Source organism: Onychomys torridus, chromosome 6 (genome assembly GCF_903995425.1).
Source record: "Onychomys torridus chromosome 6, mOncTor1.1, whole genome shotgun sequence".
In the NCBI taxonomy this organism is placed as follows: domain Eukaryota; kingdom Metazoa; phylum Chordata; class Mammalia; order Rodentia; family Cricetidae; genus Onychomys; species Onychomys torridus.
This window is the reverse complement of record NC_050448.1, coordinates 121,681,419-121,694,447: the sequence shown is the minus strand read 5'-3', so window position 1 is coordinate 121,694,447 and position 13,029 is coordinate 121,681,419. Positions and strand designations below refer to the sequence as shown.

At 42.3% G+C, this 13,029-nt stretch overlaps 1 protein-coding gene across 10 annotated transcripts in view; it reads right to left on the bottom strand.

The window, feature by feature from the left end:
• Positions 1 to 13,029, bottom strand: part of LOC118585450 (SSX family member 2 interacting protein) — a 38,345-nt gene that overhangs the window by 17,472 nt on the left and 7,844 nt on the right. For 4 of the 10 annotated variants that reach the window (XM_036190061.1, XM_036190060.1, XM_036190070.1 and 1 more), the window contains 5 exons: positions 6,741 to 6,868; positions 6,105 to 6,274; positions 5,246 to 5,458; positions 1,884 to 1,994; positions 90 to 225 (listed from right to left, as the gene is read on the bottom strand). In XM_036190061.1, the coding sequence (XP_036045954.1) occupies positions 90 to 225; positions 1,884 to 1,994; positions 5,246 to 5,458; positions 6,105 to 6,274; positions 6,741 to 6,783 (673 nt within the window). In that variant the 5' untranslated portion in view covers positions 6,784 to 6,868. Of the gene's footprint in view, positions 1 to 89; positions 226 to 1,883; positions 1,995 to 5,245; positions 5,459 to 6,104; positions 6,275 to 6,740; positions 6,869 to 8,687; positions 8,718 to 13,029 lie in introns of those variants that run through there. The other 6 variants (XM_036190065.1, XM_036190064.1, XM_036190069.1 and 3 more) reach the window with 3 other exon arrangements.

Genomic DNA, 13,029 nt, shown 5'->3' with positions numbered 1-13,029 from the left:
AAAGCCAGGCTTACACCTTCACTCTTTGACGCTTATGGACACGTCAGCAGTTACTCCATCCACTCACTCTCTCTCCATCAGCCTCATACCTATCTTTTTATCCTTCTTGTTCATAACAAGCTGATGCAGGCGCTCCTTTAGTTTATTGTATTCACGCTCTTTTCTCTTCATATCATGATTATACTGAGTAGCCCGACTGGCTATGATATTTTGTAATTTTTGTACCTGAAAGAAAAAATACTTTCTTTCAAACAAGTATTGCTAAACCCAATAAAATCCAAAAATTCAAAAGGTAAAACAGGTCCTAGTGCCCATCTTCCCACAAAGTGAGATTCCACCTTAAAAACACACAGTGAATGACAACAACACACAGTGGCACCAGCTGCCAGCAAGCTGCCTTCTCTCTGAGAAGCAACCACTGGGGGCCTCGATCAGATCCTGCTCTTCTGAGTCCGCCCTGTGCATGCTAGGCTAGTGCCTACTGCTGAGCCACACTCCCAGACCACTTTTTACTTCAAGGCAGGGTCTCACAAAGCTGTCCAAGCTGGACTTGATTCTCAGTTTTCCTGAGCACCTCCTTAGCAGCTGGGATGACAGGCCTGTGCTACCAGGCTCAGTTCAGGCGGCCTTGACAGGAAACATAATTTGTTCTTTAAAGCCATTCTCAACCCCGGCCGTAGAGCGGTGTTTCCGCTTACTCCATACCAAGACAAACCATAGTCAAACTAAATGTAATCAACACATCATACAGAAATGCCCTATGCAATAACTTTAGTTAGATATTCATTGTCCACTATTAAATACTATAGAGTAAAAATAAATCTATCTGTTCATGGGATTTTTAAGAAATAGATTCCTGGGGTTGAAGAGATGGCTCAATGGTTAAGAGACTTGCTGTTCTTGCAGAGGACCTGGGTTCAATTCTCAGCAACCACGTGATGGCTCACAACTACCTGTAACTCGTTCCTGGGGATCCAATCTTCTGGCCTCTGAAGGCACCAGACATGCACGTGGTACACAGACATAGAGACAAAATACCCATACACATACAAAATAAAATAAAACAGAGAAAACAGAAATAAACTCTCTTCCAAGCCTCTTATAAATACTAAAACACTGAAAATAATGTATTTTTATAGCTATTACATGGACAGGGGTCACAATACAGAACAAGGAAGAGCTAATGGCGTGTTCTCAGATGCATTGTAAATAACGCCTTTAGATGCACTAATGCTCTAGTTCCACATCATCACAGTGCTGTTGGCACTAAGCTAAAAATAAGGGGTCTCCGTATCCACTAAGCAAAGATTAGAATTAGGGTATTTGGAGTTAAAATGAAATATATGCATTGCCACAGCTTTGTGCATCCTAGGCAAGTATTCTGCACTGTGGCCATTAATAGGTTAATTCTTTGTTAGATGAAAAATGGTGACATTAGGGTCACACAAGAGAGGAAAGGGGGGTAGTTTAGTGGTAGAGCACTTGCCTAGCTTGCATGGTGCCCTGGTCAGGTGAGGGCAGAGAGAGGCCGTCATTGTAGAGGGAGACCTTGCTGACGTGAGGTGTTTGGTGCAAAAGGTTTGTGGCGTGGAGCTGTGCATCTGTGACGGTTTGGAGGAGACAAAGGATGCACACACACTCTGAGCTCTCTTGTGCCTGAGAAAAAGTGGGTGAGTATGGGAAGGATGGTACAGGAGGCACTGCATGCTGCCAGCTATGGGCTGATGTTCCTAGAGCAGGGGCAGAACAGGAGTGCCCACCCACCATGACAGTGTGACACAGGATGAACAGACAGTTCTTTTTTAAAAGTAAGTGGCCATTATGTCACACCTCAGATTCCAAAAGCCAACAGTTCACCTCATGCACGGTAACAGAAAACTCACCTCATCCTTTTCAGTTTTCAGTAGCTGATGCAAACTCCTATTTTTGCACTGTAACTGCCTGTCTCTCTCCTGAAGCCCAATCATCTCTCGTCTTGAGGTTTCCAACTGTTCCTGGAACATGAAATATGCCATCTGAGTGAAACCGACAGCGTCCCAAAGTCCTCAGGAGAGCGGGACAGAAAGCACATATCAACCTGGGAACTATAGTCCAACCTCAGCAGCACAATCAACCTGGGAACTACAGTCCAACCTCAGCAGCACAATCAACCTGGGAACTATAGTCCAACCTCAGCAGCACACGGAATGTGTACTTGAAGCAATTACTATTAAGTTCAATGTGTAAAATCACATGCTTTATTTAAATTCATTTTTATTCTATTTATATACAAGCACTACAGAGCTCTTCCTCTACAACACTGTTACTGAAGTTTTCCGAATTCTCTGTAAGACTTTCACACTCTAAGAGCACACTTCACTCCATGACCCTGTCATCTAAAGTGATACCTTCATCCTCTGGGGGTGCTTGGCTTTAGGGAACAATAAATGCCACCGAGTGTGAAGAAACTGGGGACACTATCCTTTACACTGCACAAGTCTCAACTCTGAGAAATTATTTTAAGAAAATCCTAAAATTCATAGAGAAGCACAAAGGCCTAAACAGCAAAAGCAATCATAAGCAGAAAGACTACATAAATCATAAGCAGAAAGAATACAGCTGAAGGTGCCACAAAACCTGATTCCAAATTATACAGCACAGCCACAGTAACAAAAAGCCAGCATAGGACTACCATGAAAAAGACATAAGGCCACTGGAATACAACACAGGACCCAGACAGAAACCCACACAGCCACAGCCACCTCGTTTTTGACCACAGTATAAAAAAATAGACACTGGACAAAGGACAGCCTCTTCAATAAGTTGTTCTGGGAAAGCAGAATAGATCCCTCATCTATCTTATGCAAAACATTCATTCAAAATGGACCCAAGACCTTAGTATAAGACCACACGCTCTGAGGCTGCCAGAAGAAAGAACAGGGAAGACATTTCAGGTAGAGGGTCAGGCAGGGACTCGAAGAAAAGGACTCCAGTGGCACGTGACATCACAGAGTCAAAGAGCTTACACTATTCACAGCCAAGGCAGCAGCCAGCAGAGGAAATGATGGGGAAAATCTCTGCCAACTACAGCTCTGCTGGGGACCAATGCTAACAATCTACAAAAAGAACTCAAAATATTTAATACAAAAGCCCCAAGTCACTCAGTAAATGGACAAACACACTGACTAGGCAGTTCTCAAATGGCCAATAAGTATTTAAGGAGTGTTCAACATCTTTAGCCCTACGGGAAACACAACTTGAAAACTACAGTGGGATTCCACATCACCCTGGTCAGAACGGCTACTACCATCAAGGGAATAAGCAACTCCAAATGCTGTCAAGGATGCAGGTAAGAGACAAGCTGATGCCGCCACGGAGGCCAGTACAGAGGCTCCTCAAGAAACTCACAGCAGAAACACTATGCAATCCAGTAGACCACTCCTGGTCTAGTTTGCGGGATTCTAGTCAACATACCGTAGCAGACACTTGCACACCCACACTTACTGCAGTGCTGTTCACAGCAGCCAAGCAATAGAACCAGCCTAGAATAAAGAGATGGATGTATAAAGAAAATGTGATGTGGTGTGCATGTGCCTGTGTGTGCACTGAAATAATTGAAATAGTCACGTATTAGACTCCATTAGTTGGAAAACTCATGAGTAGAACTATTTTTCTCCCAGTACCTAGTGAATTAATGACATTAGATCTAGAAACCTTACAAATTTCTGTCCTCAGCTAGGCCAAATAACAGATCTGGCCCAGGTCAAATCTAAGTTAGATGACATCATCATAGAACAATCTGCTCTGGGTAGTTCTAGTTCATTCCTTAAAGGAAAGACCTCACCCGCTCCAGCTTAACCTGCATCATTATAATGCACAGCTGGGCACTATTGACTCACGTGGCACTTGGCCAATGGTATGCAGATAGATAGCACTGTCTTCCACGTTTTTAGATCTGGATCAGCCTGATTAACATCCAGGCCTGGAGAAAAGGACCTGGATCAATGTGGCATGCACAACTCACAGCCCTAAAAACCACCAAGTTCCTTCTCGAGCCCTGCAGGGTCCCTAGCTAGCCAAGACACACAGTGGGGTAATCTGCCTGTCCTTCAGGCAAACAGTATGTACAATAAGCTCAAAGCACTGTTAGAGAGAGACAGCGTTACTGCACCTGGTCTGAGGACAGACAAGACACATCGGGCAGTCGTAGGCTAAAAGGAGCATGTGCCACGGAGGATCTGTGACATTTCTCTAGAGCATCCCCAAATGCGCTCGGCTTCATGAGCAGGTCAGTGCACACCATATACACTCACAGCATATGCACCATATATACTCACAGCATACACTAGTACCCTATAAATATTACACAGAAACTACCATTCTCCTATGGAGCCCAAAGTCAAGGTGCTTTGGCTTTTCTTATCTGTTTTAGAAGGGGTGGGTTAGCAAGAAGACATAGAGAAGAAAGAGGGCCAAGGACCAAGACATGGAAAACCACAAGGAAGCCAGTTTGCCAAGAGTATACACATGCACACAAAGGCTTTGTTCTCATAAGCAAGGTATTGAGGAAAAACGGTTTCTATGGTTTATATTCTTAATGCACAACTATAATGTAAGTCTTTCCTATACCGTGATTCAAACGCATGTTCCTCTTTTCGCATGGGAAATTATATTTCATATATATATATATATATATATATATATATATAGAAAAGCTTCTTACAGAGAAGAAAGCAGCCAGAAATCAGCAACAGCATTCTGTATGTTAAGGTGGCAGGTCAATGGCCCTGTAAAAGTACGTTTTCCTTTTTACAGAGAAGGGTTACAAGGGAGAGACACAGGAACCTCCAGTCTCCCCTGCAGCGTGGGGACCCCTTGCTGTCAGCTGCTGTCTGGCCTGCTCCATTCCTGAGCTCTGCTCTTTGGTATACAACTCTGGGAATATTTTTCTTAGGATCAACATGTTATGAAGCATGTACTTTATCAAGCAAGATTGGATGAGGTGAGAGAACCCTGATTTCCCCAGAATTTAAGTATTTCCTAACTTTGTACAGCTTCAGCAAGCCACTAAACAGCAAAACCAAGGCCTTCAACATAGATAGCAAGAAGCAGAACCACCAACTTGTGCACATTACTTGAAATCATTCCTACTGACAACTAGAAGAACTCAGGTTTTGAACACAGCTGTGAATCTAGTCGGAAGCCCACGGCCACTGTGGCAGTGTGCCCTGTGGCCCAGCACTGAGGCAGGCAGATGAACAAGTACCTTAAGTTTGCTGTAGCAGCTCTGCAGATGGTCCATGTCACTGCCCAGCTTCAGATTCTGTGTTTCCACACTCTCCTGGGCCAGGAGGTTCTTCCGCTGAAGGACAAGGAGCTCGTTCATACAGTTTAAAACAGCGACTATATTTAACTCTCTCTTTGTCTCTGTACTTTTGGGTTCTTCATATAAGGAAGGAAAGCCGAAGGTAGTCAGTTCCTGAGAGGAGAAAATGTTTGCTTAGCGGTTGTTATCTCTGGGAAGAGCTGGTCAGAGGGCAGGATGTTTCAGTTCAGCAAGAAGGAGCACTGCACCACACAGTCTGGAAAACTAGAGTGGACGAGGTCACCCTGACACACACCCTCACTATGTGCACGTCAGAACCACTCCACACTATTTAAAACATTATGCAGCACATAGGATTTTTAACCTGTCGACTGAAACTTTCAATATGTAGTAAGTTAATTGTTTCTCAGTGGATTAGAGGACAACCTAGTGAAAAGGAAAAAAGAGAAAAACAGAAAACCATTCCTAGGTCATTACTATGAAATACTCAGAGAATGAACACTTAGACAACTTTAAATTCTTTACTGAGCAATCACCTGGCCTAAGTTATCCAGGTTTGTTATCAATGGAATGAGGGCTGGCCTCCCAGCACAGGGCCCGGGACAGAATTCTGGCATCTGGCTGCTGCACACCTCGCAGTTAACTTGTGTTAGATAGAGGCTCACCACGGTCTCTGCAGGTCTCAGTCCTGGCCACTGTGTGAGGACACACCCAGGCTTGGCAATGCTTTTCTTGTAGCTTTGATATTTTCCGTATGTACTATGACTTATGCTCTTAGTTCTTACAAAAAACACATTACCTGATCAAGATAAGAAATACTTTGTTCAATGTTCTCTTCTGTGCAGAAGGCACTGAAAACACTGTGCACGTTTTTTGATAAAGGTATCGAAGAGCATAGCACTTGCTGGGAGTATAAACTTGATGGAGACATCTTTGTTTCTGAGGTATATTGAGAGAGATTGTTGCTTTCTGAAAATAAAAAGCATTCAGGCAATTATAAAGCTAACATAATCTCCATTATCAAAGATTCTGAATTACATAGAAAGTATTTTAAACTTAGGGCAAAGACACTAGTGTAAAATGATAAAATGACACAATTGCATTAATAATCGTTCTTGGTAGGTTTGTATGTTAAATAGATTCACTCCTTAACTTCCACTACTGGGTTTATAAAAACAGAAAAAACATACTTGTCTGTGCCACTCAGTTTGTGTGATTAAAGGAATTAGAGACTGAAGGAGCTAATAAATATATTTCAAATGCATAAAATTTCCCTTAAAATGGTAATAAATAATCTGTTGCCCACCCAAAGCCCAGCTTGGCTTTTTATAACTTTATTGAAAATGAAAACTGGGTACTTGATAACCACTGACTGTAGTTTATATTTTTCTCAATAATTCCTCTTGGATGGTGTCTGCTGTTTGGACTCAGTTACCTGCACACAGACTTGGATCTGTAACAGTCATCCAATCTCCCATAGCAACTTCCAGAGCCAGGATACCTGAGGAGGTGGTTCAGGGCTGAAACACAGACAACGGCTCCGTCACTCTATGTGAGCATTTCCTTAGAAAGAAAGGGACAGAGGCATCTAATTTAAAAGATGAAAGCAAAAAATAGTTTGCATGTTCCTCAAATATTTGCATGTTCCTTGCATATAAAAGTGTTTTGCCTGAATGTATGTATGTGCACCATGTGTATGCCTGGTGCTCATACAGGTCAGAAGAGGGCATCAAGTCCTCTGGAACTGGAGCTACAAACAGTTGTGAGCCACCATGTGGTTGCTGGGAACTGAACCCATGTCCTCTGCAACAGCAATCAAGTGCTCTTAACCACTGAGCCATCTCTGCAGTTCATTTACATGTCCTTTAGAACAGAAGGGTTCAGCATGCCTGTGGGGCATTTTCATTATTAGCTGAGGCAGGAAGACCCACCCTGAATGTGGGCAGCACCATCTTGTGGGCTGGGTCCCAAACTGTGTAAGAGTGAAGCTGAACCAAAACACCAAGTAAGCAGAATCTACATGTTTACTCCTCGCTGCTCTAACAATGGTTACAGTGTGACCAGCTGTCTCAGGCTCTTACCTCTGTAACCTACCACGTGATAGACCGTAACCTGGAATTATAAATCCAATAGACCCTTTCTCCCTTAAGTTGTTTGATCAGGATGTTAATTACATCAACAAAATGAATCTAGAACACAGAGACACTGTGGTGTGTGTGTGTGTGTGTGTGTGTGTGTGTGTGTGTGTGTGTGTGTATGTGTGTGTGTGTGTGTGTGTGTAGGGTTTCCCAAGATACATGGTACCTGATATAACTCTAAGTGCAGTACTCTAACAGGGAATATTTCTGCATCATATTCAAGAACAACTCTTACTTATACAGATGAGAAGATGAAACCTTCTTGGCCATTATCCCCATGCTGTGTTTTTCCTAATAATATTAGCCCATCTTTTACATTCTAAGTCCAGTCTGGCACAGAGTAGGGAAGAAACATTCCTATGTGTGGCCCTTTAGGCAACATCATCTCACACTTCAGGAGCAAAGCTGGCAACATGGATCTGGAAACACCACTCACAAGTTTATCCCAAGAAGATAATGTGCATAAAGATTCATCTACAAAGTGTTCTAATAATACAGAAAATCACAGCAGAAACATGTTCCACAGAAAACTGGCTCATGCACTAGAACACTGTACAGAGTTAAAACAAAACTATAGAATTAAAAGTGGCTAAGAAATATCAGTCTAGAAATACAATGAGTAAAATGGACTAAATTAAGATGTAACTTTTGTTTACTATTCATGCTTCCACATTTTAACAGATGAGACATATTTCTACCACAAGAAAAACAATTCAAATAAATTATAATTGGCAACTAGCACCAGATTTCTTTCCAGAAGGCGGAAGGTGAGGAGTGTGGGCAAATGGGAGGACATGTATGACACTTTAGACAGCTGCTCCTCAGCCACAGGAAATGGCAGTCAAGGCAGGCCCTAGGCTGAAGAGTCTTGCAAGTTTTTTTCAATTTTTAGACTCTTTCAGTGTTTGAAAACTCTGCACTTTTATATGAAATCTTCCAATTTTTAAATGTTAAAAACTAATTAAAGGAAACATTATGTGGTTTATCTGTGGGAAGAGGGAGTGAATAAGGCATAGTGTAGCCTTCTGAGGTTCTATAAACCTCTTGATCTGAGGCTCAATTAAGAGGGTACACAGACAAATCATTAAGTTGTGTACAGTCTATGTTCTTGACTATAACAACATCTAACAAGTCAAATCAAGTTTATCATAGCATGTCATTGTATATCATACCATGTCACAGTATACCAGGGGATTCAGACCCACGATCATTAACACAATCTAAGGATGGACCAAAGTACATACCATGAGGCCTGGAAGAAGTCACTCTACCAGCTGTTTTCAAGAAAGAAGAACAATGTACATCAGAAAACCAAGAAGTTAGTTCAACAACACACTGTACTATAGCTCAATCTAAGGTTTCATTTAAAATAGGACAAGGCTACTTTCAAAGAAAAGAACAGTAACAGCAGCATCTCCCCACTGCACAAGGCTCACACTACCACAAACCCACCACAATGTGGAAGCACCAAAAGCAAGCATGGGCTCTGTCATGAAAGCTGGGACAACAGATTCACGACAACCAAGCAAGCAGCTGTTCGAGGCTGCAACACCCATGACAAATCATACCACATCAGGCCTGGCTACACTCACAGTATTACTCACATTTCAAAAGAGGGAAAAAAGTGAACAGTAACAATTTGGGTCAAGTAATCTGGCATTCTCTAACTTCTTTCTCACTGTGTGCATGCACCACTAGCTGGGCGAGTTGTACAGACTCCAAACAGGTCAGGTCCACGTGCACATTTTATACTGAAATGTCAACAACTTAAATGACACTCAGAGTCTATTTCAGTCATCTAAAATTTAGAGGGGACAAAAGCTACAAAATAACCCATGAGAACATCAGCGTCTCACTGCTGGGGAGTAGTAGTTCAGTCAAAGAACATTTGCCTAGAATGGGAGGCCCTGGGTTTCATCCCAGAACTGTTTAAAACAAAAGTCTTTCTCTTTTTCACACCAGAGAGACACCATTTTATTCACTACTTCCAGGTAGCATGTACACAGCTATCTAATGAACTCTCCTGTGGGAGGTATTTTCAACACATATTCTGATCAATGGTCTCCAGAAGAGAAAAGTATATTAATTTCAGAAAGTAGCAATAACTTCAGTAAAAAGGTTACATTCCCACTTTTGAGTTAGTTGGTTCTGGGCACCAATATTGGGCCCTTCGTACATAAACACAGCAAGGGCTGTCTAGCCTTCTGGGAGAAGTAATTACACTAAGCTTAAGAGTGATCTAGTAGCAATTTCTGGGGTAGAATCCAGACAGAAAACCAGAAAGTAGTGAGACCTTTGCACTAACGTTGTTGTCTTTGCAGCCCAGTCCTGGTGTAGCGCAGGGCTTAGCACATCTCTACACAGGGACCTGAGGAGCGTGCCCGGCTCTGCACCTCCTCTGTGGCATCTTCACCCATCCTATAAGGAATGCTTCTTTATAAAGACAGACTTTCCAGACTTATCATCATTTTTTATGCCAGACTGAGTGTGTGCTGAGTCTTTCCGTGTCAAGTGCTGGAGACTGGGGGCAGAGAGATCAACAGGATGCCTAGAGCTACACTTGTTTTCAACACTCTGAGCGTCCTTCCTTCCACCACCACCTTCCAACAGAAAACCGAGAGGTCACTTCACACAGAACGCTGTACTGGAGCTCAATCTAAGTTAAGCTTTCATTTTCATGATTGTAAAATAGGACAAGGGCTTGGGAACCATCTACAACTGCTGAAAAGTCAGAAACATGTGCACCTCATGTCTTTAAAAGATTGAGTATTTCTCATCTATTTTAAGTAACTTCACATAGAGCACACCATTCCTACAGAACTTAGATCAAATTTAGGCAAGCCTGTGAATTGTCTCTGCATGCCAAAACTAAGACATTTCACACAAACATTTTGAGCTCTGATTAATTATAACCATCCTTTCCACCGGAGAAGTTTGTTATCCTTTCTAAAGGATGTTCTTAACACATCAACAACCTGTAGAGCTCTAGTGTAGACAGTCTCTGAGTTCCCTGGCCCTGGTCTTGCTGAGATAGCCTTGGGTCATTCTGCTCCTAGGTAAGGGCTGGATCTAGTAGGTGGCTTCTAACAGTATAGGTAACATGATACGATTTCACTTTGAAAATCAGGTTATGAATGTGTGTAGTGTTATTTGTTCCACCCATGACCTTGGGCTATAGGCCCCAAGCAGGTGGTGCTTCTTGCTGTTGTCCGTGACCTCTTAAAAGGAAGGGGAAAGGGGTCATGAAGTCTCTTCTCCCTGCTTCCTAGTGTGATCAAACTGCCAGGTGGGTTTGCTCCCAGTCAGATCAGAGGACAACTTCAGCTGTCTACTGAGTACTATATTTGTGAATCTATTTCCTCAATTTATATCCTAATAAATTCCCTAATACTCTTTAAGCAGATTCCCGTGGATTTCTTGCATTGTCTGGTGCCCGACATGGGGCACAAGATATAGATGGAAGTTTTCCTGTCCTGCCCAGCCCTGCAGTCCAGACAAATCGCTTCCACCCAGTCTTGCAGCTGCTATAAAATAATCATTCAGAGGCTTAATATTAATTACAAACTGTATGACCTATGGTTCAAGCTTCCTGCTAGCTAGCTCTTTCATCTTAAATTAACGCATTTCTATAAATTTATATATTGCCACATGGCGGTGGCATTACCAGTCTGCTGACATCTTGTTGCTCCTTCAGTGGCAGGCTTGTGTCTTCTCAGACTCCACCCTTCTTCTCTCTGTATCTCTGGATTTCCCACCTGGCTGTAAACTTTCTTGCCACTGACCAAAACAGCTTTATTTATTATCCGAAGGGAGCCACATATATTCACAGCATACAGAAAGACATCCCACAGCACTTCCCCCTTCCATTGGTTCCATTTGAGCTTTTTTCTTCACTGTCAGGTTATTTTCTGGACCAAGCAAGCCATCCTGCTGTGAGTAACCCTGAGAGCCAATGTGACAAGGAACTGACACCTGTGCCCAAAAAGACACGAGGCCCGCCAAGAGCTGGGAGCAAGCTGGAAGTGGGTTTTGCCTGAGCGCTGGCTAATACCTGGATGATGGCCCCTGAAGACAGCCTGAGCCAGAGGCATTCAGCTAAGCTGTGCCAGACTCCTGCTCTATGGAAGCTGTGAGGTAATCCATGCTTGCTGTGTTAAGCTGGTAAACTTGGGAATAATTTGTTAATAGATAATGTAAGTTTTTTTAAAAAGATACATTTCCGAGCCCTCTCTAATTTAAAATACGTCCTGATGAAATGGAACTAAAACGATACCAGGAACCCCAAATGCAAATGACTAGATTTAGGATGGTTAGAATCTACTAGTCTATTTAATCTTTCTGTATATTACACTGGATGGTTCCCTACTAGTTTATGGGCTTCTGGAGAGGTAGAAAATTCCCGTCTTTGTAGCTAAGGCCCTGACATGCAGCAGGACTCCACATGTCTCCACTCAAGGACCTGAGGCCCACATAGTTCAGCTATTCCAGCCACCAACTCTCTTCTTTGATGGCTCATACTCTTACTCATTCCATCTTTTCAGCTACACTTAGTTAAATAACCCATAAATGATCAACAGTAATCAATAAAACTCCAATGACCAGTCACGACAAGTCAGTGTCCACACTGGCAAACGTGCTGAGCTAATGCTTGGAGAAGTGCTGCTATCCAATGCCACTTCTCCTGTCCTGGTCACTCTACCCGTCCTCTGTCTACAAAGGGAAAGGAATGCAGAAGAAACCTCACCTTCAGGGCAAGGGCCTCTTTACAAAGTGCATTCTCTAAGGCTTCCTTCCAAGTTGACTTGCAATCCAAGCTTGAGAAGGCACAATGCCTACCTAATCAGGATTTTATAACAAATGCCCATCGAGTGTCAGAAATAACAGCTTTCCATTACACAGGAACATAGTAAGCTGGTGCCAGCTGGCCTTCTAAACGCTGCACGATTTTTAGATAGTTCACTAACATTTCTGCTAAAATATCACCAGGTTGAGTTAACAGATTGTTGGAATATGAAAATAAAATTGTTAAAACTAAACCCTTAAACATTAGTAATCTTCTAAATTCAGTCGTAGAACTTGAAGATTCAGTTAACAGCATGCTTTATTTATATCACTAATCTCAAAAATGAAATTTGATTATTTAAAATTTGAGTAACACCTTTAATTCTAATTTCATTCGAAAGGAGATGATGGCTGATCCCATTACAAGCTCTACAAGGACAGAAACACTCATCTTAGTGGTCACCCTAATCTTAGTTTTACAGATTTAAAGTCTAAATTGTTTCACCTGTATGAAATAGGACTAAAGGCATTTTCCACAGATGTAAACTCTCCAGAAGAGCTCCAGTGACATGACCAGTGAGCATTCAGTACTTATTCAAGTATGAATTCTTCATGAAGAAAATAGCACCATACCAGAGCTAAAATTAAAAAACGGCTACTATTCTTATTGATTTGCCTCCATGTTGAGTTTATGGTTATCAGGATTTTAGAGCTAGGAAGTGCAGTGTAAACCATGCTGGCCTCCTAGGCCTGGCCAAAGGTCTGGGATCCTCTTCTAAGTCACTTCCCACAAATCATCTCTCC